The following is a 24,869-nucleotide window of genomic DNA, read 5'->3' on the forward strand; positions in this document are numbered from 1 at the left end:
TAGATATTGTTTCCATTTCAAGGCAATACTGACATTTCCTTCGCTCTGTCTAGAAGGTACTTACTAGACAAAAAGAAAAAAAAAGGAAAATGACCTTTATGAAGTGGGAAAAAAGAAGAAAACAAATAGTGTGATAAATGCCATCCAGTTAAAAACAAATTAATAAAATTGCACCTACATACCTTGCAACTGAATCTTATTTTCAGGACTCTGAACCAGAACAGAACTGACAGAATCTAGGTTGTCATAGTTACTGCAGCCGAGAGGACCAGTCCGCGTTTCTGTTACCTGATGGCAAGGGAAGGGAAAACAGTTTGCTGTGTTATTCAGAACAGAGCGAGGTGTTCAGAAGTTTGTTTTATAAAGTTTCCCTTCAATTCAGCTGTCTGCACATTTCCAACTTAACTCATGTGAAACTGCTCCTTTTATTTACCCAAAGTATAATTGCAAATATTTTACCAGCACAGCGAACTTTGGAGAGTGCTATTTCTATTGCAAGGACTCCTTAAAAAGGCTTTACCAGGTCAATAGTCTAAAGATGGTTTATTCTTTCATAAACATGTGAATCAGAATGAGCTTAATAAATGTAATTTGTTGTAAGGAGGACTATGATTTTCCCTGAATTGTATGTGTGGCAAGTCATTTATAGACTTCATGGGATATTATGGGTAATTTTGAGAGCGTCCAGAAGAGCATTATAAAAACGAGTTTCTTTTTTTGCTGCTGCGGGCCAAGAGCGGGTCTCATCCAGGTTCTCAGTGACATAGCGCTGAGCTTTTCTGTGATGCCCGGAGGGCGGGCTGGCAGCGGCACAGCAGGCTGGGCAGCATCCCAGCCTTTTCCTCCAGCCTGCTGCAGGGAGCCAGGGAAAACCCCCAAACCCTTAGGACAGATATACAAACACTTCCCCAGGCCTTTCCCCCCGGGCTGGATTGCAGAAAATTCATGCTTTTGTAGTTCTTTCTCCTTTATGATCAGGCAGAAAGAGGACAGAAAAAGTAGGAGAAAAATCATGCAGGCAGAGCCGTAGCAGGAATGCTGACCATTAGGATATCTTCCCAATCCCCTTTGTCATCAAAATACAGCCAATTCCTCTATCAGCCCCATCCAAAAGTCCTTCCAGCCGCTACCCTCAGGCTTCCTTGCCCTCTTCCTTTTGGCAAAGTCGTCGAGTACTTGGCTTTCTTTACTAGCTACGCCAGGGACAGATTTGCCCTGTCTTTTGCTTGATTATCCTGAATCAGCACAGCAAGGCATCAGATTTGGCAAGGACACTGCAGAAATGGTAGCTTTCGTTAACCCAGCAGTCTGAAATTGCATCCTAAAATCCTTTTTTTTTTTTTTTTTTTTTTTTTCTTTCTGTAATACTATAGGCCCACATAAGGAATCTTAATTCATTTACAAGAATAACAAAGACAAGGAGTACGGGTACATTAAATGAGATGAACAGCCAGAAGACAATAAAAGAAGGATAGAGATGTTTATGGGTTTTATCCTAGTTCTGAAAGATTGTGCTCAGCATTTATTTATATATTCCCTTAATTTAGGTTCCATTTATTATTTTTTCTATTTTTGATTTTTTCAATAGTTTGTCTATCACGCATTGCAATACCCCCAAATTATTTGAAACGTAGAAACCATATAGCCATTTTTACAATTCCCATTTGTTTTCATTTTCCTGATACCTCCTGAGATAACAAAATAAGGAAGGTTAGTAAGTAATGGCAAAACTGTGACCTGCCTTTTTGTTCATGAAGCTTCATTTGTCGCTTGGATGAAACAGGAGGCCTGTAGACATTACCACCATTTTTCTCATGGAAGCGACAGGACTTGTTGTGATTAGGTGGTGGTGACCGAGGAAGAGGCGAGTCTAAGGATCACAGCACTTGGAGCCTGCCCCTGAGCTAGTTCACTTGCCTGGAGATGCACCTAACACCAGCGGTTTGGGCAAAAGTAAACAAGGTCCAAGTTCTGACTATAAATACAACAATAATTAAGGGTCTGGTCTAAAACTTAATTTTCCCCTCAAATTTGTATATTTGTGCTATGTATTTTACTTTCCCAAAAGCCCAGCCTTCCTCTGCCAACATCCTTGCTCTGGTGTTCTTAGCTTCTGCACACAAAATGCATTGAAAAAAGCAACATAGAAACTCATAGTCCCAATATACAACAAAGAAAGGGTAAACACAATAAAAATCATCCAAATCCCAACCTTTTGTGGATGGCACTTCCAATCTGAGGTCAAAAGGAGGTGGTTATACATGTTCTTTTATTGCTGTACAAATCCTACTTGGCAAAGACTATAAGAAAAATTTGAGTAGCTGATAAATGCAATTAGAGATTATGTGAGAAAGGCTCAACTTCCTGACAAGTTTTCAGATCAAGTGCCAGAATTTCATTTCTGGGTAACTCATTTTAATAACAAAGCTGACTACAGGGAAAACAAATGGTCCAAATGAATGAATTCTAGCTCGATCCCCCTGTTACTGAAATTGCCGATAATTTTGCGTTTTCCTTCTGCGACAGGAAGAAGACTGCAATGACAGAAACAAAACTGGAGTGAGAACATCACTTATTTAATTATCTTCCAAACACAGAAGTGTGATTAAATTCAGTCCCTAGATCACAGTGTGTCTGAAGATAAACTAAAAACGGGACAGGGAAAAGTAAGTCATAAATGCAAAGCAAAAGTTAAAGTTCTGGCATAGCCCAGAAGTGATTATGGATGGACAAAAACCATCATAACAACATGTTTTTTTCTGTAAGCACTAGACTTACAGTCCATAAAGAACACTAACTCACAGAGCAAAATACCATGGAAAAAAAAGTTATTTAATAACCAAAACCCCTTAAGAACCAGTAACGAAATATGTGTAAAACCATCTGACATGAACCAGGCAGGCTATTCTCAAGTGCCTTGTTTTCAAAGATTATCACAGAGCAGGTTTCCCCAGGCAGCAGGGTTTTCAGCTCCCAGAAATAAACTATAACATTTCGCATTAATGAGACAAATGCCTACAGTTTTCAATCAGTTAAAACTCATAACCATGGTGATAACGATCTGATTATAAGTGCACTGAGAACATACCTCCTAGCTCTTTAGCAGGGCTCAATTCCTGTAATATCAGTGGGTAGTATTTCCCTAGGAAACTATGTGCTTTTTTTGTCCATGATAATTAAGCCTATAGAAGGCTTTCCTAATGAACAGGAAATATATTTCCGCAGAGATTTTGTTCCTGGTGTGCCTTTTCAAACGCACGTAGCTAATATCCCTAACTACATGCCCATGCAGAGGTGGTGTGCTGTCTTGCATAAAAGACCATCCTCTTCAGGAAGACTCTTTAAAATATATATTTGGCTTCTAAGGAATATAAGTACGCCAACACAAAGGAGAATGAGACAATGCTAGCCACTTCAAAACAGGCAGCCGCATTCAGATTTGTATAACTCTGCTTAATATTTTAAACATTCAAATAATGCTTTTGAAGCAACCTCATCATACATACATGATGCTACTCATGGAGAAAGGTCTCTTCAGAATGACTGGTGCAGACAGAAGAGTGAGTAAAAGTATGGAAGGAGAAGAAACCTGAAGCAAACAGTTTCTGGTAAAAAAAAAAATGAAATTTGAGTTCTTTGAAATTCTGGGGGATATTTGGGGAGGAGGGAAAAATGCTACTTCTTACACAAGGAAGCTAATTAATAGTTAGGTAAGATCAGATCCTGCTGTTATCATTTATACTCAATAAATCTTTTCCACTATAAAACATTTGGTGGTACTAGTAACATAGTGAGGGTGGTTGGCTGGGTCTAATGTAATCCAGAGTCCTCTCATGTAATTACAAAATAATAGTGACCAGGGCTACGAGTTACAGACCAGGACACAGTGGTCTCCATACTCCACTAGTGCTGCCGTGGGACACGGATCATTTTGTGGTGGTAGATAAAGCTCTACAAAAGGTGTTTGACACTTGTGGATGGGCTGCAAAATCATGCTTATACATGGCCTCAGTGTCAGAAAGAATGGGCACGAGGAGCTGCCTGGGCTCATCTAGCAGGATGTCCTTGCAACACATGTTTTTCGTCCTCCATTTCTCCTTAGGATTCTCATGTATGACTCCTACCACCATCACCTTCAGGACTTGTCTTCAAGTCTGCTTCCCCTCATATTGTCATGCCTGCACATGCTGCAGTCAATGCTTATTTCACCTAAAAAAAACCAAGTAGATCAAATGAGTAGGGACTAAGCACTTTCTGTTTCAAAGTGGCTCCCCTGCTGACTTTCCTTTTTTCCCAAAGCTCTCCAGCTTTTCTCAAAAGCATTTTGTTCAGCTCCTTTCTTTGTAATGCAGTAGTTGCTGCTCCACTGCCCTTCTTGTGTCATTGGGAATATTAAAAGACTCACGCTAATTAGTGTATCATTAAAGTAAAGCAAACCTTCTTAATTTCCCCCAAACTGTTACTTGTCATGCTGTCAGATAAATGAATGTTTCTGAAGGAGACAGAGGTAAACTAACAGTACTCAATATCAGAGGTTGGACCAATGTTTTAATGGGTTTTCTTTTTTGGTGTCACCATTTTAAGGCAATACTTCATAGGTATGTAACATTTTCTAGCAGCAGTGCTGACACAATAGGACTGACTTCTCAGTTTGAAGAGTCCACTAACTCAGGAGAAACAGAATCACTCCCATCATATTTTCTTATTGTGTGCGGTTATACGGCGTAACAGGAACCGCAAGCTTGGTATCTTTGCAAATGAAATAAAGTGCAAAATTTTGATTAGCTTCAGTAGAAGTGGAATAAGAACTTTTTATAAAGCTTTTGAGCAAGGCGATGACTTTCAGTTCTATTTGAATGCAACAATAAAGCTTCCCAAGAGATCTGCGTAGTCCCTCCCCTCCCCATACTTAGTCTCTTCACTCTCAGGAATAAGCTCTGAGCTAGATGACTGCATTACAACACCAGTGAAACTGGAAGGTGTTATCCCCACATTAGTCATTGCCTACCCAGGAAATCAAAATGTTTTAGGAGTTGGAAAGGAATTCAGCCTACCTTAACTCTATTCTGTTGTTACATTCTTAATATAAGATTTACACCAGTCAAAATGAAGGGGCAGGTTCCCTGAATCGGAGGCTGTCGGAAAAAAAGAAGGGTCTCTACTATCCTTATATGCAGAGATAAAGGCTTGAATTAGCTTTCTCAAGGAAATGAGGGCAGGCATTCTCCCTGAAGGTACAAGCTCTCTCTCTTAACTAGCCCTGAGCAATGTGTGCGAGAGAAGTTCTCTTATGGAGAAATAATGGACTTCTTAGCGAAGAAGTAATAAAAGCTGAGTATTTTGTTTCAGTTTATATTTAGATACTTCTGCTTGCCTGGTCTTAGTCACTTAAATGAATGCTAATATTACTTTTTCACAACTTTTATTGCCTAAAGAGACAGCTGAGTAGTGAACAATAAATGAAACCTATATATTTTAGTTAAAAGATAAAATTAGAAACAAAGAGGACAGCAAAGATACAAATTAAAATAATATTTCATGTGCATAAAAAACTCAGGGTATCTACAGAAAGCAAAAGCAAAGAAGTCCACTAAAGCAAAACCCCTTTACCAGCCCTCCATCTTTTTCCGTGTATAATTCCATTACCATATAACGGACAAAAAGCTAGAAAGAAATCTTAGAGCACATTTAGCCCAACTGCAAAATCCTATTTCTTCACAGTCCTCATATAAGGACTTCCCAGGAGCATTCAATATAAGCTTTATATCTTCATGACTCAGTTTTAAACATGCAGTCCTTGACTACTGGGCTTTTTCACTACTTCCCTCTTAGTTGCAAGAAGACAGCACAATTTGGCCATATATAAAAATCATGGCTAACATTAGTCACAATAATACTGTAGCTGAATGGAAAATAATTTTCTGAGGTTGGAAAAGTGTGAAAAAGAACGTCGATCCTGAATCAGAATGCAAAGTGAAAATCGTTCTTTTTTAATGAAAAATAGCAGGAAAAAAGAGGTCTAGGTGAATATTAGCACTGTTTTTGGTTGATTTTGAAGCATTTTGCCTTGACTATGCTTATTTAAAAATATATATATTACATTTTAAGAGGAATAAAAAAGAGTTAAAAACACTTATATCAGACTATTTGACAAAAACCTCAACTGTACACACACGGAGAAGCGCAGGGAACAACCATTCTCACTCCTAAACATTTAAGTACTAAAGGCGAACATTAAAACTTAAATCAGAAATATCATAAAAAGGATACAAAATAGTTAAGCTGAGGAAAAAATAAATCAAAATGATAGGAACAGAAATTAACTAGGATTTGAATTTTCCAGGGAGAACCTATCTATGATTAAACTTTTCTCTGCAAGTCTGAAACTTAGGTGTGATCTCCTCTGTATAGTCTCAGAAAAATTTACCAGTCGAAGTTGGTTCCATATCTTGCACTTCCTCCCCTGGAAGTCATCTAAACTACAGTTTCTTTTATGCTATCCATATCACTACAATTCCTAATGTACCCTGGGCTTTTTTGAGGACTTACTTTTAGATTGTGTCCTAATTGCTTCCTGCCCATTTTTTTCCATTTTGTAGAAGATTAACACATTTGCCTTTTCTGTCTCGTTGGTATGGCCACCTTTCATTTTACATTTTTTTCAAAACTCTATTTTTTAAAATATTATCATTTTGACATATTTTCCTGCATGTTTGAAGACCTGATCATGGAGTTAACAGTGGTAACTGACCTGTAATTTCATCATTAAATCTCTATTTACATTCAAACCAGAGATGCTTGGCTAAACTTGTTGTAGGAAACAAAAGCAGCTTTATACTGAAGCTTTAATTTTTACTTCATACTAGGTGTGTGGATGCCTACCCAGCCTCAGATTAACAGTTTACGTGTGTTACTTTGTAACTCTGCTTGTTTATGCTGCTCTGTTCATACCCTGTAGTTTCATCTGTGGCGAAAGCAAATCTTCAGCATTTAATCCTCGTGAACTTATAAAAAGACATGGGAAGAACACTTGAGACTAGAATATGATTTTGAATCATGCTGCAGTGAAGATATACGTCATGCACCTTGTCTAGCTCCAGATCATACAATTATTACACAAAACAGGCCAATAGGATTGGGAAACTTGTCAGAAGAGGATTCAGAAATCAAACCTCTGGCATTTCTCCCTTAAACAAGACAAAGGTACTGCTTGTCAAATATTATCTCATAGGAAAATATTTATCTGTAGTAGTACTTAAAAACCTGATCAAGGATCAATACTGGAATTAGCTATAGAAGAGTGAAACACAAAGGTTTTGGTGTTTAATCTTAAGAAACAGTGCTGAATCTGTTCTGAAGCCTGCACAAGTTTGCCGATGTTTTCTAAATCCTTTAAGCGAGCTAAAGTAAAACTGATGTCTTTTTTTTTTTTTTACAGAGAACTCACTGCTACGATAATGAGTGGTATTCTAGATTTTAAAAATATATTGGGAAAGGCAAGGCAAAGGAGAGAAGCAAACTTGTAAAAGAAGAACCGTATAAAAGAAAAGTGATTAGTTAAACAAATCAACCATGAAGTTTGCAAAAACAAAATAGTTTATAAAAACAGAATAAATTTCTCCCCTCCCCCCAAGAAATGCTAATCCCCCCTAATGAATTCCAGCTAATTGTATCACCTTTCTGCTATGGCTGAGGAATGAGGAGGACTGAACTCAAGTTTGCTAGTTAGCCAAAATTTATGGGAAATGAGAGTTGGTAGTTGTGCTCTGTACAAGGTTTGATCTTCCCGATTTAGTCCATCAGGCAGCAAAGGAAAGATACATCCAAATACCCAAAGGTTAAGTGAAGAATTTTGTAGCATGATAAAGACTGATATGTCTTTGGTTATACCTATTCTGAAATATAGAGACCTTTGATGTCAAACACTCACTAGTCCGTAGACTGTAGAAATTGTCTGTAATGAATGAGGACCAGGTAGGAGTTAGATAGTCTGTTGTATTTTTCACTCTACTCTTCAAAATTTTAATGAACAAAACACACATAAAAAATACTGCAGAGGAAAAGTGAGCAAATCTGCTTATCCAAAAGTGCACACCACATCAGGAGCTAAGAAGGAAGCTTTAAATTAGTTTAGTGCTTTATTCTAAACAATACAAATAAAACTGGATTCATAATTTTGATAAGTTTGACTAGATAAGATGACTGCTTGTACCTGTAACTGTAAATGTATCAAATGCTGCTGAAGTATCTTTGTAAATGTAATGAGTAATGAAGGACTGTTACAGAGCAGAAACACAAAGAATTCAAACAAAAAGCCTTCTTGAGAAGCAGGAATTACAGATCTATGGAAAATGCCCAGGCACTTCCCCAAATCCTTTATTTTCAGCTAGCGAGGCCAGATCCATCATGTGGGTTTCCATATTATTTGCAAGCAAAAATCTCTGACATATGGCACTAAGACTATCTCATTAAATTCAATTGCTAGACCTTAACTTTTCCATCATCTCTAAAGATTCATGAGTGGACAAGTGGGCTACTCTTTAGAAATATTTGGCTAACAACTGAGTCATTCTGGATATTCTCATTTCATGAATAATAATAAAAACACGCAGAAAACTGCTCTTGGAATTAGGCCCAAGGGGCAATGTTATCTAGACAGAGTGCTGAGCTTAGCTGGGAAATCCTTCGAAGCATCCTGATTTGTGGCAGTAAAAGGTCCTATCAATTAGGCTTATGTAGGTCTGTTCACTAGGCCATACACAAATCTGTCACATTATAGATCTTACATTAAAGTATTTTGTTGGTTTTTTTTCAAAAAAATATATAATAGAGAGTCTTGTCCAAATACTTTCTTTAATCATTTCTTTCTGGATCTGACATGAATAAAGACAACTTCTAGGGCAAAAAATGAAGTATCATAAGGACAAATGCATTTCTTCAATCAAAGAAACAGAAAAAGAGAGAGCTAGATTGCTCCTACTAGTAGAAGGAAAGAGAAAAACTCAAAAAAAAGGAGAAATAAATGAAAAGAGCCTGAGGCTTATTATCGATACTGCAGAGTCCCAGGGCAGTTGGTCCATTCAGAACTGAAGGGAAGTCTACCATCTGCAGATCTTGATTTGTCTCCACTTAGCTGACCACATAACTGAAATTAGAATATTTCTTGAGATAGCTAATTATCTAGCTTCTTTCAAAATAAATTTGGTGAAAAAACTTTGACATGAGCATTTGTTAATTTTTGAGATACAGGACTCAATTTTGAGATACTTGTCTGCGCAAAATCCGTATGTTCATCATTGCAGATTTCTTCTAACCAGTTTTTATCTATTAGAGCCCCTGGCTTGCCTGTAGAACATAATTCTCCTTTCTAAGCTATTATTCTGTCATAATAGTATACGGCTTTTTTATATTGTACAGTATCTTAATTAACTTTCCTTATTGTCTTTTTAGCATTATGAGTGCTGGATGCTGTGGAGTTTAACAGGTGAAATGCCTCGGTCATTCACCTCGTGAAAGAACTGTAAGATGCCTTGCACTTCTGTTTCCTTCATAAATGTATCAACTCCTCTCCACAAGATTATTTTTAATAGATTACCCTTTATGTCCGATCAGAGACATACAGAGCTACCTTTACTGCCATAAAGTAAATCTTACTGAGGGGAGCTGCAAACGTGACAGAATTAAACCTCACAACTTATTATTAGATAAGTGGATGCTGTAATCACTGTTTTAATTATGGAGGGACTAAGGTATGGAGAACTTTGAGCAACTGGTTCAAGGTCGTGGAAAAGCTCTTTGGGGTAGTTAGGAGTAGAGTCCAGCATGCCGGCCTGTACGGTGACATCCCTTCATATCCTACTACAGTGTCCCTGATAGGAAAAAATTTACAGAAGGTTAGATGCATGTGACAACCTTCCAAATTCATCACATCGTTTTAAACCTTCTGACGAGGTGAAGAGGTGCAATAGAGACTTCAGTAAATTGCCTTTTTCTTCTGCAATGTAATGCAAGACTCATTCTAATGAAAGAGGACAATTTCAAGAAAATGTGAGAAGTCTATAGAAAGCCTTTGAAGCTTTTTCTTTTAAACTGATGCTGAAGACGGACTGAGGAAACCTGTATGAAGATAAAAAACTGCTGCAGAGGATTCTAACATCTCATAAACGAGAACTGGGTGTACAGCGCCGATGCACCTTTAGGAAGGACTTCCATGAGTTCTGAAGGAAATCTTGAGTGCCTCAATGGGAGATGAATAATATCTGAGTTTTTCTTTTGGCACTTGGCATCTCTGCTGTGGTTTGCAATGAAGTTAGAAGCTGAGCTTTATGCTGTCTCAATTTGCTGCCATCAGAAGAATAATGAGGCATGAACTCAGTGCAGTCAGCTGCAAGTCAGACAGCAGAAAAAAAGTTGACTCTAGCAAACAAAGTGTTTGTGTAAAATAAAAAATCATTGGACGTGACCATTGATTTGCTGATTTTCTTAACTTGCTCTCACTATTTTTTTTTTTTTTTTTTAGGAAAGCACATGAAATGTGGTAAACTTGTCATGTTCAGAAAGAGTCATCTTCCTCAGATAGTGGAGATACAGGCCGATCTCCAGTTTTTAATGCTGATACCAGTTTGACAGTGTACATAATGGACAACACAATAAAAATCTATTTCTATATTTAGAATAACTGTAAATAACATGCCTTTGTATTTTATTTCTTTCCTGTTACATATTTCCACATTGAAAATTTCATAGCTACCTAAAAAGCCGTAAGAGAAATTGAAGTATGAGTATCATAATATTGTGACAAAAATCTAAACTGTGGTAATAAAAAAATTAAATACGAGTACAAATATGATACGAAGTTGGTGGAATCAAAACGTTTTAGTGTTGACACCCAAAAATATTATTTCCTTTTCACAATCATCTGAATTGTTTTGAAAGTCTAACTGAAAAATACTTAGCAGGAAAAAATATATTTATTCAATTTGCTGATTTTATAAGAAGCTTCACTCAGCTAGTTTTCTTTAAGTATAAGTTTAAACACAAACCAGAACAAAGTATTTTGTTCTCTGCATCTTTCCAAAGACATTCAGCAAATTGAGACTACTTCCTTGCAGCAAAATAAAACCTGTATTAAAAATCAAAATGCATAGGTCCTCTTGTATATCATACAAAATAAAAGAAAAGCAGATCCACACATTTTATCATTAAACTTTAATTGAAAATAAAAATTGCTATACTTGAAGTAACATAGGGTATTTATTTCTTACAATAATACACATGACTCAGTATCACTGTGAATGCCATATTTCAGTCAGAGAACCAGGTTCTGAACAAAGTCTACTTAAATAGGTTAAAATGTGATGGAAGGAAAATTATTAAAGGGATTCTTCAAACCATTTTTGCATTTATCTGCAGCATTTTGTCATCATTTTTTCTTATGTGTTAAGGATTTAATGAAAAGTCAAAGAAAAAAACATGGAAATCTTTTTCATTTTCAGTTCTCTGGATACTCCTGGAAAAAATACAATTATTTTCCCTTAGAAATCTGCATACTACATAGAAGGTTGTATACTAGTAGTATTTAGTGGTATTATTGTAATTACTGAAAACTTATGAAGTAGTATGGCTATAATATTGTAGATATACCTTAATTTTTTTATTATTATTATTTTACTTTTTCAGGAAAAAAAAAAGAGTAAAAATACTGCCTTTACCCCCAAATAATGTGAAATGTCTTAATCATTCCTTGTTAAAGAGAGGAGAATAATGAGGAGTCTGTAAGAGAATGATGAAAATGCTGTCGTCTCAGACATTTAAGATCAGAAAATACACTATAGGGATCATTCAGTAGTATAGAAAGTGTCCTGAATGTGTAAAAAGATCTCTCCTAATGCCAGCTTCTGCATATATTTCCCTTACAAGCATTGTTTTATTAGAGCTTATACTATAGTTTCACAGGCTGCCAGAAATGTAAATCCTGCTAAAGTACCGTGTGAGGTCCTATAAGTAGAAATAACTGAGAATAGCAATGATGTAACTCCCAGAGTTACTTGCCTTTAAAGGATTAAACATGAAAGATATTTCAAGGGGTGTTTTGTAGCACTAAGTTAATAGAACAGAGATTAATTATAATGTAGAACAGCAAAACCATGAAAATGCATGAAAGGTATAATTTCTACGTGGAAAATAATACAAATACTAAAATGGTTCAACAGGCTGTTATTATTCTTTTAGCTTGCGAGTCTTTGTTACCATGGGATATCCTTCCCAAGCTAACTTTTGTGTTCATATACGCTCTTGATCTGTATTATCTCTTATTTCTTAGAGTTCAGAGATAGAGGAAGGTTTTCCTCATTTTATACTCCTTGCATGACGTTTTCTAACCTATCCTGTAGCTGTCGATTAGAGTAGTGGACATTGAGACTGCTGAAGTATACATTTCTCAGCCCACGCTCGAACGCTGCTGCACAGCTGAAATAAAGACTAAATTAAAAGTCATGCAAATAAGAATGCCCCCAGTTGGTGCTGAAGTGCTCTGCTCTAGCTGTATTGCCCAGTGCACTCTTTGCGAATCTCTCGGTATTAAAGCCTTCTTCCCTTTTCTGGGTTGGTTTACTTTGGTTCCATGTCGTAAGGGAAAAAAATAAAATAGCATATGAAACATTTAAGGAAACTTTAGTATAAATTATGTTTAGGTTTTTGATGTCACTGTGATGGCAATGGCTGTGTGAAAGATGCTCTGGTCTCTTGTTTACACACGTGTATTTTTGGCCTGCATAGGGTTTGGCTTTTGTTCTGTTTGCTTGCTTGTTTGTTTGCTTTTATTCCCCCTTCTCCTCTTTTAACTAATCTACATAATCAATAAATAAAAAAAAGAAAAACCTCTTCACCTCTTCAATTTGTTATGGTCTATCATGTCATATGGTCTATCCTTGGGTTTTTTTTTTTTTTTTTTTTATTTCTCTAACCTCTTTCCAAAGTGCATGTCCTAGCATCTCTATTATGCACTGTTTTGTAACTCTGAAAGCATTTCATGCTGTGTTACCAACTAGCTAGAGAAGTTATAACTTCTCGCACTCATTACTCCTCTATGCACATTGTTGGAAATATAATGAGACGGTGCAGTCTGTATTAGAGGCTGCTAAAGCGCATCCTTTTACAAGTGTCATGTTGCAGCTGCTGTGATGTATTGTGTCAATTATGCTGCTGAGCATGTATTCTGAGCATGTTTAGTAAAACACATTATTGCATTAGTTTGCTGGTACTCTTTTTTTTCCCTTCTCACTCTTTAGAATAGTGAGGACCAGATTCTCAAAGGTATTATGCTGTTTACACCAGATATGACCTCTGCATTAACTTTTAGGAAAGCAGTCCCAGTTTCTACTTAATTAGAACCCTACTGTCCAAATCAATTAAGACTGATTTTAATTTGCAACATCTTAAATTCTTGAATATGATATGGCAATAAATCTCTAAACTTTACATTTGATGCATTCCTAGAATTAGTTAACATCCCACACATGCCTGTCACAATGTTTTGTTAAACCTGTGATGGATTTGATCCAAGGATCTCCAACAGCCTCCTACCATAAACATATAAAGCCTCATTCTGCAAGTCAAAATTCGAAAATCCTCCAATTGTTTAATGAGACAGATGTGAATTCTGCTCTGTTACTGATGTAGCAGAGTTAGCACACGGTCTCTGTACCATGCCTCATGGCATGGTTCAACCAGACTCAAAAGGCATAATATCAACAGTTTGATCTCTGAGGTCTAAAGCTGACTATCCACAATTTGAATTTGGATAGGTCTGAAATTGCTGAAAGACTCTGGGGTGCTAGACCCAGAATGTAGCAGAAGCTAGATGCCTAACAGTAGGTCCTGGATGCTTTGGTAAGATTAGGCAATAATCCAAAATTAAAATCCCTACCTAGCCATACACACAGTTGAGCCGATTTTGTGACGCTTCTAATACTGACTGAGATTTTCAAGGTAGCCTGCAAAAGTATTCAGTTCCTACCAAAATTTCATGGGAGTTTGTTGTATAAAGATAAAAGATCTGGGAACACAAATCACAAGTATTTCCCGAAAATCTTAATTTTTAACTCTTCCCTTTTGACAAATATCAGACTTCAGCATTATACAGCTTGATCTACCAAGGTGGTAAAGGGCTTGTGATTTCAGCATGGACCTGAAAAATGCTTACTCTTGAAGATTCATACTGTGGCTTTCTGCTGAGATGCTTGGGTAACACAACTACCCTTACACAACAGGGAAGAAGCAAATTTCTGATGAGGGTGAATACTTTCTGCCTTTTGGTTCCCTACTGCGTTTAATTAAGCTCACACTTTCTATTTAATTTCAACGAGTCATAGATATCTGATATGCTAAGTGTCTTTCCAGCTCAATGTTTCTAAATGTGACTTTACAACTTAAAGCTCTTCCTGGGTACAAGCTTCTGAAGATCTCACGTTTCAGTGATTTACAAGGTTTCTTTTCTCAGCTATTTAGTCTTAAATCCCATCCACAGACTGAAGGAGGAAAATGGGAATAAGAAATGTGCAAGATTTGGACTTCCAAGAGCTTCAAAAATTTGTCTGTTTATGCAAAACTGTGGAAATTATCCACATTTAGAATCTGTCAGAAATCTGACAAAGCACAGGTCTTCACAGTTTTCAGAATTTTTACTTCTGATTATGGCAATTATTTGAATTCATAGAAAAACACATTCAAACATAAGGTATGAAAGAAAAAATGAAGCAAGCTTTTTTTTCAGACAAAACAAAACAAAAAATTGGTCTAGGTTTCAGTCTGAGTTTTGAGTGAGAAGCTAATTTCATTGCACTTAAGTTTCCTCACTAACAGCTCACCATGAGTCATTCAGGGTTAATTATAGCTAATCAGATACATTTACCATCACAACAGAGTCCTGTTCTTACATAGTATTTGTAATCCAAAGTTTTCAGAGGCACCGAAAGTGCTTAAATCTCTCATAAAAAAAAAAAAAAAAAAAAAAAAAAAAGAAGAAGAAGAAGAAGAAGAAGAAAAGAAAAAAGTGTGTTGAGGGAAGAAAAAAAACAAATTGCACAATAAAATTTAATTGAAATTAGAGGACAGATTCTCAAGGATGGTTATTCATTCCAGTTTAGATGGAATAAATGGGTTGTAATCTGGCTGTGAATAGCTGGAAGAAAATTCGATTTATGCATCTGTTTTTCTGCTGCTTCCTGTTTTGTTGCACGGAAATTTTCCCATAGCTGTTGTACCCTAAGATAATGCTGAGAGTATATTCACCTACCCCAAGTCCCTGAAATATTTTCCCTTGAAAGAAGATCTATTCCGGCATGGAAGTGAATATTCCACAAAATACAACAGTCGTAAGGTCTTCACTTTATTAAACACATAACAACAGTGTTCTAACAGTCTAACATTACTCTGTTGTTCCCTTTGCAGAATGCAGCTACAGTATTCAATAATAATTCATTTACGATGTCACCAATGTGTTTCTTATCTGTTCTGCACAATAATCTGGACTTCGGTCAACCAATGACTAGCGCATCCACACAAATTTTTTATGGTCCAAGCCACAAACCTCTGTGTTCCTGTCAGTATAAAACTTCTTCAGTGCAAACCACAGCCTGCAAGAGCAATACCAGGCAAAGGAAGGCCATGGTATGAACCAGCCCTCTTTAATGCCGGTGGTAGAATCATGGTTCCTGGTGAATGAGACCTGGGGTCATTTGAACATCAACATACTGCTGCATCCTCCAGCTGCGTTAGACTCAGAAAGCATGACAAGGGCTTGATGTATTAAGCCTGACCCTCTTCCACCTACCAACGGTTGAAAAGGTCTCCTTAGGAGAGCTGTTAGAAGGGCGGATGGTTGAGCTGTGGGTGATGCGCCAAGGTCACCTTGGCAGCAGTCAATGGCAAGACGTGCTGCCAGACTCACAGCTGGTGTTACGGTAGCTTGTACCCTTCATGTCGTGTGTACACCACCCATCAATCAAAGAAGGAGAGAGGTCAGTAGCTTGGATTAGGGTCATTGCATAGTCCTAGGTCTCCAGTCATTGCATCTTCCCCTGGGCCTCCAGCTACGGTCAGATCTTCAGCAGCTGCAAATTAGCATGGCTGTACTGATATGAGAACAAAGCCAAGGTAGAAGACATGAAAATATGCCTGGTAAAAGGTCTCACGGGGAAAAGGAAGATGCTTGCTGCCTATACTTGTATTATGCTTCCATGAGTTTAAAGGATTTTATTGTATAAGAGGAGTGCACATCCCATCCTCCTAACAGGGAAGGAGAGCTGACATCCTGCAAGCTTCCAAGGAGAAATTTTCATAGGAAAAAGCTTTTAAAATGAGTGTACAAAGGAAAGCAATGTTAGATCTGTAATATTTCAAACACCACAGGATGTACATTCATGTTAATGTATATGCAAATTAGATGCAGCCCTCGGGCTCTTGGCAAGTTGCCAGTGAGGCCCTGGAGGCTGCAAACTATTGATTTAGCATATGAACCTAACTACTTACACTAAAATGCATGCATTAAAATAATATTGAAATAATGTATGTATCAGGGAGTTTTAAATAAAGTAAATATTGATACAAGGTTCTGCACAGATCCCATGAAAAATTAATTCATTTCCAGTTGGAAAATGATGTAGCTTGCTTTTTTTTTCTCTCTTTATGTAGAATATATTGTCAATATAATAAATATGTAATAGTGAGGCCTCGGTCATATTATTTTTAAGGATAATTATGTCACAGTTAACAAACTTGATTACATTCATCAAATATGTCTCTTCCACTCCTTTCCTCTTGCTGTACATTTGCACTACTGGGAAAGCGGAGTTTGGTCTGAATAGTATGGTTTTACACTAGATAAATAAGAGTGCAACATGAAGACTTTAATGTTAATTCTCCCTCTTCTAATGCTTTCCTTTCTCTGTAACTTAATTTAGACCTGGGACAGAAAAGCTTAATTAAAAAATGTATCAAAAGCCTATCTTCCTGCATTAGTCCTATATAATCATGTATCAAGGCTTACTGGAGAAAAAAATCAGAGATCACATAACTCAGTAAATTTGAATGAATAAAAGAACGTATAAACTGATCAAGTATTAATTGTTTTGAGTTAATACAGGATCATTTCCAGGTTGTTGCCGAAGGGAAGGGAATGTTTCGTTATGTGTTGTTTTCCAAAGCTTGTGCACCATTTTTTGTTCTTACAATTTGGGAAAATGTGTGTTTATTGCTGGTGATTTTTTTTTCAGAGTATTGCTTTCAGAATATTGCATTCTCATCTGATAGTTGATCTATTCTTGATTTAGTTATGTATCTTATGCGATCTAACTGATCCCTCTCCACATCCCATCTGTAAAGACCTGTAGGAGACTTTCACCTGTTGAAGAAGCACTAGAGGAAGAAGGTGGAAATATTAAGAACTGAGTGGCCAAAGCTGGTCACAGCCATAGTTTATGAAGGGGTGAATTGCTCATTTGCTATCCTAGTATATGACTAAGCAACGCTACAGCTCTTTTAACTGTCCTCTTTGCTATTCTAGACAGAAGGGATAATATTTCCTCCTATATTGTTATATTTTGGTTGTTAAATGGTCATTAAACTATATTGATGTGTTATCTATTTATGACACTCAGAAAGAAAATCTTTACCTCCAAAATCAGGCAGTCTGAAGAAAAAACAAACAAGAAAACAAAAATCACAAGGGCATAGAATTAATATAGGACTACATATGGTAATTTGGTTTAGGAGATGCCTCATGATGGAGTTTGTATATACTCATATATATATTCATGGGAGGTGAACAAAGAAACGAGCAAACTAGCAACCTTTATCAGATAACTTCTATTCTTTCTGAAGTTCAAAACCCCAAGAAACCTCTGTGGCAAAGAGAGTTAATGCTAGTTAAGAAACTTAACGGGTTAAAAGGTTACTGCACGGTAAACCATATGGATTTATATACAGAGGTAAAGCAGATGTTCCCTGCAGGACATGATATGTAATTTCACATGTATAAAAGTTCCATAATTGTCTTCAGATACGGTAGGTCTTCAGCTTATCTGATCAGATATCATGCCTCCAAACATTATCAGAAACCAATTTCCAAAAGTATAAAATGCACCACTACAGGTAGTAATGTGCTCCAAAGATAGGGACCACTTCTTCCTTACCTTCAGGTAAGCTGGAGGCTCATTTGTGTGCTGAAGTGTTATGATTTCGCCCCAGAAAACATGTATTTTGATTTGTTTTTTAGCTCTTGCCTGTTCTAGGTAATTTTTGTTTCATTCAGGCATGTATTCTCGGAAGGATAGTTGGGTTTTACCTGGCAAGAAGCCAAGCTACCTGGTTAAATTATATGAAGTGATATTAATATTCTCTTTCCTGAAGCACAAACACCTCTGCTAGTGTGGTAAAGTATACTGCATATCAGCCATCCAAAATGTACCTAAAATTAACTAAAAAAATAAAATAAAAAAAAATTCAAAAGATAAGTATCCTTTTAATATTTTTCTTTTCAATGAAATGAAGTTACAGATACATGGAAATGATGTTTTAAGATACTGAATTGCTGTCTGAGAGGGAATCTTAAATGACAGTATCCAATAGCAAATAGGCGCTGAACATAATTCTTTTCTTAGCTAGTGAGCAATCAAAAAATAACTGTGTAGCGCTTGGTACATTTCTAATACATCATAAATTCAGAATTTCTGGGATTTCTAAGTTGTGGGGACAAATTCTCATCAATATCTTTATATTAGTTTTAGTTGATGCTAGTCAGGAGGGAGCTACTGTAAGCTGAAGGAGGTTTGTTTGAACCACCTTTTCAAATCCTGCCTAGATGAGAGAACAACTTTGGGCAGAGCTTGGAGGAGGAAGACAGACATGGAAGCTGCTGTGACCTTAAAACCCATCCAGTAGTTTATGGGGTATATTCCATACCCCCTCTCCACCCCAAAACTAGAGGCTCCACTTCTTGGAGCAGCCAAGAAGGGGAAGATGTAGACTTGGATGAAGGCAACACCAGTCCTTGGGTCCCACGGAGTTGGACCTCCTGCTGATCTGCTGAGGCCTTGAGATCTGTCCCTGCATCTCTGCTAGCAAAGAGAGGAGTTGTCTAACCAAGACCCTCATACACACTCCTTAGTAAATAATCTTGAAATAGGCTATTTACACGGTGCATCTGCAACTTTATTTGACAGTTTGCTAATTTAAAAACTGTGGTGTTTGGAAAATCTCTGCGGGAAGAGAACAAAAAAAATACTTTCCATCTTGCTGCTTTTGTGTTCCTAATTTTCACCAGAAACAGTTTTTGTTCAGTTAAGTGTGCTGACAATAGAAATCTGTTATGCAAATGTTCACCGTCCCTCCATGAAAGTGGTTCTATAAAATGAGGGTTCATGTTGCATCTGATGTAGAACCATTTTCTCGGGACCTGCTGCAGCCAATTACCCAAAGCGGATTTACTGACGGACTACAGATTGCATCTGAATCCATCTTGTGAATGAAGAGCTGGCAAGGGAGGAGGGAGGGAAGAAAAAACTTAGTCATTTGGTGGTGTTTGCAAAAGCCTTTGGACACACAGAGCATTCATTACCTAAATCATTAGGGTTTCTGTATTATGTCACAAACTCTCACATTAAAAAAAAAAAAAAAAAAAAAAAAAAAAAAAAAGCACAACTGTGGTAAATACAAGCAGAAATTTCTTTCAGACACCTCTTTGTCTCTGCCTTCTATTTTCTAGCCCTTCAAGTGCCACAAGTCTCCTTAACATGGAAAAAAGTTTCACTTGGGCTTTGAAGGAAGGAGCCCAGTTTTTTAAAGATTGCTGCAGATCTACATGATAAATGGCAAGATTGTTGAGGTAAGTCAAATCAGATGGATAATAAGCCAGTCTGTAGTAAGACGTGGATGGTGAGCTCTGAGCTGAGGTTAGTTTTCATGTCACCAGCCCAGGAACAGATGGAGCAGGAGGTATAGCTGATATATGTGAACGACCAAACTGAACACGCACTGCTGATGTAAAAACATTTAACCCTTCTTATCTGCAAAAGATCTGGAACTCCCAATTTATATCTACTGAAGTAGTAACGAGGGTAACTGGAAACCACAAATTGTCTTTAATGAAGCCCCTAGTTACCATCTGAAAGATCCAAAGAATTCAATGAATTCCAAACAAAACATCTTACGTTGAAGCTTTTATAATTTATGCACATTCAACTGCACGTTAAAATCTAGTTTGCTCTTCTATGCTGGAAGCGTACTCAGAGAGGTTATCTCAGATAGACAATGATGTCAAACAAGAGAATGGTTCAAAAGAATGATTGTAGCTTTGTACTGCGCCTACATAAGTACTTCTCTTAGCCAAGCATCCTCCCATGCCATGAGTGACCTACAGCAAGAAGTTTTGCCTGACAAAATGCACCAAGACAACTCCTAGCAGAAAATGGGATGTGCCTCCACAATACCACAGAACCAAGAGCCTCAAAACTTTCCCCAAATAGGAAGAAATTAATTCATTAACGTTTCAGCCACAAAATGAATTAGAGGAGCACATTATACTACAGCTGCAAAATAATACAAAGAACTGTGAGGGAAAGCACAGATTGTAGATGCCTATACACAGGTACAAGGATGGCTATAAATACAGTTGCTGAGCACGCATGTAAAGGAACTTATTTCACTAATGAAACAAGTGTTTCTAGAAGCGTTCTGCATCGTTCAAATTATATATCACTCATCAAGAATAACACCATTAGTGTATTAGACTATCTTTTCAGGGCAACCAAGAATTTATTTATTAGGCATCTTCATCATCAAATTAGTGCTTTTTATCCAACTAGGAAATTTTAGGACAAAAGTGATTATTTTCCCCAATAAATCATTTTTATTCTTTCTTTTTTTCTTCTTCTTTTTTTCCTTTTTTTTTTTTTTTAGGAATTGAAATTAATCCCCACTAGCAGACAGTGAACCTGGAAGTGCATTTGTTGGTCAGCCCCAGAGGACTTCCCATACCTTTATGGCCGTGGAGGCAATCTGGATGTGGTGGAGCCTGCGGAGGGTGCTGTCTCGGTCGATGAAGTAAGATGCTGCCAGCTGATGCAGGGTCTCCAGGGTCACCGAGGAGCTGTTGGTGCTGGGATCGCTGCCTTCTGACCTCTTGCTCAGCTTCCTTTTGTCCACAAAAATTGTGAGTGACTCCTCTCCTGTGGAAGAAATTTGGCATGCCAAATTTTTTTGCTGGCTGTTGTCTGATGTTAAGAACTAGATATTAATATAATACTTCAGGTGTTTCCCTAATGGCAGAAGGAGGTACCTTAAGAGGCATTGAGTACATAGACAAGAAAATCTTTCATGGGCCTCGTGGCTGGTGCCTAAGGGGCTTTTATACCTCCAAAATATCCCCTAAATTCATATTTAGATGCTTAGTTAAGAGATCTGATATTAGAAACTTTGGCCAGCTGTTAGTGTATATCCTTGCTGTTTGACATTTTGGAGAATCCAGGCTCCTATTAAAAGCACTTTGCTTTTTTTTATTAGGCAACTCTGAAAACTCAGAAGGGGAATGTTATTCTTCTAGTTATTTTGTTCCTTTCTGAGATGCCTGCTATGAATAACAACAACATAATAGGACACACTTATGTCTGAAACACACTGGTAAGTTGTCTCCATTTCTCCTATTTGCCAACCACATATAGCTGTTATGTGTATATTAAATGTAAACTATGTGTAAAAATGTATTTGCCTCCAAGATTGCCCAATATGTTCACTTTTTGGTATTTAATATTAACATGAAAGAAAATAAACCAGTATAATACCTGAGAATTTTCCTTTTTTTGTTCCTATTCATTTTTTTCTTTTAAAATATGCATTTTATAATCTCAGAGATGTATTTTCTGACCTCAGAAAAACATAATACCTTGTTCTCACCTTTACAAACATCAAATTATCTAATGCTTTTTAATCAATTCAGCAATGATAAGAACATGGAAACCTGATAAAACAGACCATTTACACCAGATTTCTATCACTGAAAAGGAAAAAAGAAATGTAGTAAGGATGTTAATCAGCGTTCTTTAGAAAAGGAAACATAAATAACACTTTCCCAACTTCTAAAACAGTATTGTTTTTTTCCAAAAGCAAAGAGAAGCTCTAGCATCTTAAGTTGAGTCTTTCACACTTCCTTTTTCTTTCAAATACCGTGGGAAAAAAATGACATCAATTTAGAAAATTGAATTCCCATAGGATTATTAAAAACAACACAAACAAAAATCTCATTTGTTTGCTTCTTGAGAACCATTCCAGTGTAGTCCACTGACATTTATAAGGATGTGCTCACATATTTATTGTTCACTTCACAGATAAATTTTTTCAAGACCACCAAGAGTTCATCCATTTAGTGGTGTGTTTAGACAAGATTCTTCACTTCAGGAAGTACAATAAAAAGTTGTCGAAATAGTATTTCAAGGCAGCTTATGTCAAAAATAGCTACTTCTCACACTTTCTGAGGTTGCATTTAGTAGTTTGCCTTCTGTGAAGTTCACCTGCTTGGGAATCAAGGAGTAATATTGTAATACCTTCATTCCAGCTGCTGAGCTGCTCTACCATAGGGCGTTTCCTCGTTCCTGGGAAGGAAGCTGCCCCGTTACGCTCTGACTTGACACTTGCACTCGTTTCAATGCTCACCCATCTGTTACAGTGGCATTTTGCCCATCCGAAGGCTGGGTTGCCAAGTTCAGATGGACTTGAGTGCCAACAGATATCTCTGCAGAGGGATAATATGTAGATTGAGCACATGACATCATCTTTGAAAGAAGACAACCTTGGTGGCGAGCAATGCTAAATTAAGGACGGATTCTGCTGAGCGGGCGATCACATCTGTTGCCACCTAATGATTACACAAGCAGCTCCCTCTGCTTGCAAAATTCATTTGTGTGTGAAGAAAGGGGACTTGATTTATATTAATAAATGGGCCTAGCAGTGTCTGACAATCCCTTACAAATTCAGAGGAAAGCCAGGTCCTTCAGTCCTTACATAGGCAAAATCCCCATTATCCGTGAAGGCTGTTATCCAACCAGCCATGCTAGTTCATCATGGTCATGTCTTTCTAGGAATGGACAGTGGACAGCTGCTGCCCAGAACTGCAGGCTATTTAATTTGGAGTCTATCTGTGTGCTATTCACTAAATTTATGCCTCTCCTCCTGCATTTTCTTAAAGTATGACTTTTCTTTTGTGTGTATGTGTTCATCAAAGCAGGAATTAATTGCCTGAACTCCAAAGAACCAGGAATTAAAGTAGGGTGCATAAGTAACAGGATGTCCCCAGCCAGCTACCTTGGCTTCGTACTGTAATAAGTGGGCGGAGATTTGCATTTTATTTAATTGCTGCCAGAACAGACTAGATATGCTTGGCAGGAGGGGCATAAGCCTCTGCATCATATTAGCCCAGACCTGTACAGTGCATTTCACTCCGCTTTCTTGACACAAGGCAGTGATGGGATCTTGAGGTGGGCACCCACACTGACCGAGGTGAATAAGGAGAGCTGGAAGAGCACAGCAAAATAGAATGGCTTGTGTCTTGATGGAAATTTGCCAGCCAAAAGTTCAAGTAGTCAGGGTTCAGATACAGCTATGAAATAAAACTTGTCCTCTGATGCTAGCTGATATGAAGGATGTTCCCAAACTGCAGAGCAAAGCAGTTAGTCTGATTCAGGGGCCACAGGCTCTGTGCAACAGTTTATGACATTGCAAAGATGCAGTAATATTAGAGCCACTTCCAGGAGGCAAATTGGTGTCCGTGATTAGTTCAGGCAGTGCAAAAAAGGCACAAAATGTCACTAGGAAATTTTCCATATTTTTTTTTTCCTTTTCCAGGTGTGTGAGCTTTTTTGGATTAAAGTGATTTTTGCAAGCTTGATCATCTTTCCACTGCAATTATATTATAATGAATTATAAGATAAAAGAAAACAGTACTCAGGCTTGTGGAAATCTCTGGAAATTGGGGGAAAATGTTCTTGGGATTCTTCATATCCTATCTGCCCATACACTCCATGTACACGCCCACACACAGACACAGCGTGAGCTCTTAGTACCTCTGTGACTGATCTCAGTCATGGGTATGGATGGTAGAACTGCTTCCATCAAAACTGTGTTTTGAGAGACTTTGACCCAGATTCCATCCAATTACAGTTCCCAAGGTTGAACACGGGCATGAGGCCAGAGGGAGGGGGCCAATCAGAGTGGATGAGAAGAAAGCTCTCTCTACCCCCAGATCTCTGCCCCTCTGCTTGGGTGGCACCTCAAACCAGCAGGTCCTAATTCATAGCTGGGATCCTCAGGCACTATGGTAAGACCAGGTACAATCAGGTACAATCCAAAAATATTTACTTTTCAAAGTCTCCTTCCAGATTCTGGAAGTATTTTATCTCTCAGAGCTGATTTAGCACTCGCTAGGAAAAGGATTAAAGTAGATTAAAAAATCAGAAACCTCCACCACCGTTTAGTACTCAGGCTTTACTGAGAAAGGGGCTTGGAAAGTAACATTAGTGACTCATATCTAATTTGTGGGAGATGGTATGAGTTTTAAATTAATTTAGAAAAAAAATGAAACCTACGACAAAAGGGATTCTTCTGTCACATTTGAAACAAATAAAAAAAAAGGAAAAATTTATAACTGTAACACGCTGCAACCATGGAATTGGCTAAGAAAACATCTAAGCATGAGAAAAAAATTAATGGGATTTACCAAACTTTTCACGGTTACGAGTTTAAAGAACTAAGGCAGATTAATGACAGTGAACATTAAGAAAACACAATTATTCAGCATTAGGTCCACACAGCTGCACTTGCTG

General features: G+C 37.4%; 1 protein-coding gene across 2 annotated transcripts in view; it reads right to left on the reverse strand.

Moving 5' to 3' along the window:
- The window catches only part of BRINP3 (BMP/retinoic acid inducible neural specific 3), a 201,518-nt gene that overhangs the window by 56,613 nt on the left and 120,036 nt on the right, over positions 1-24,869 (reverse strand). For both annotated transcript variants that reach the window (XM_062581502.1, XM_062581503.1), the window contains 2 exons: positions 21,034-21,224; positions 183-288 (listed from right to left, as the gene is read on the reverse strand). In XM_062581502.1, coding sequence (XP_062437486.1) covers positions 183-288; positions 21,034-21,224 — 297 coding nt within the window. The remainder of the gene's footprint in view (positions 1-182; positions 289-21,033; positions 21,225-24,869) is intronic.

Source organism: Rhea pennata, chromosome 8 (genome assembly GCF_028389875.1).
Source record: "Rhea pennata isolate bPtePen1 chromosome 8, bPtePen1.pri, whole genome shotgun sequence".
Taxonomy (NCBI): domain Eukaryota; kingdom Metazoa; phylum Chordata; class Aves; order Rheiformes; family Rheidae; genus Rhea; species Rhea pennata.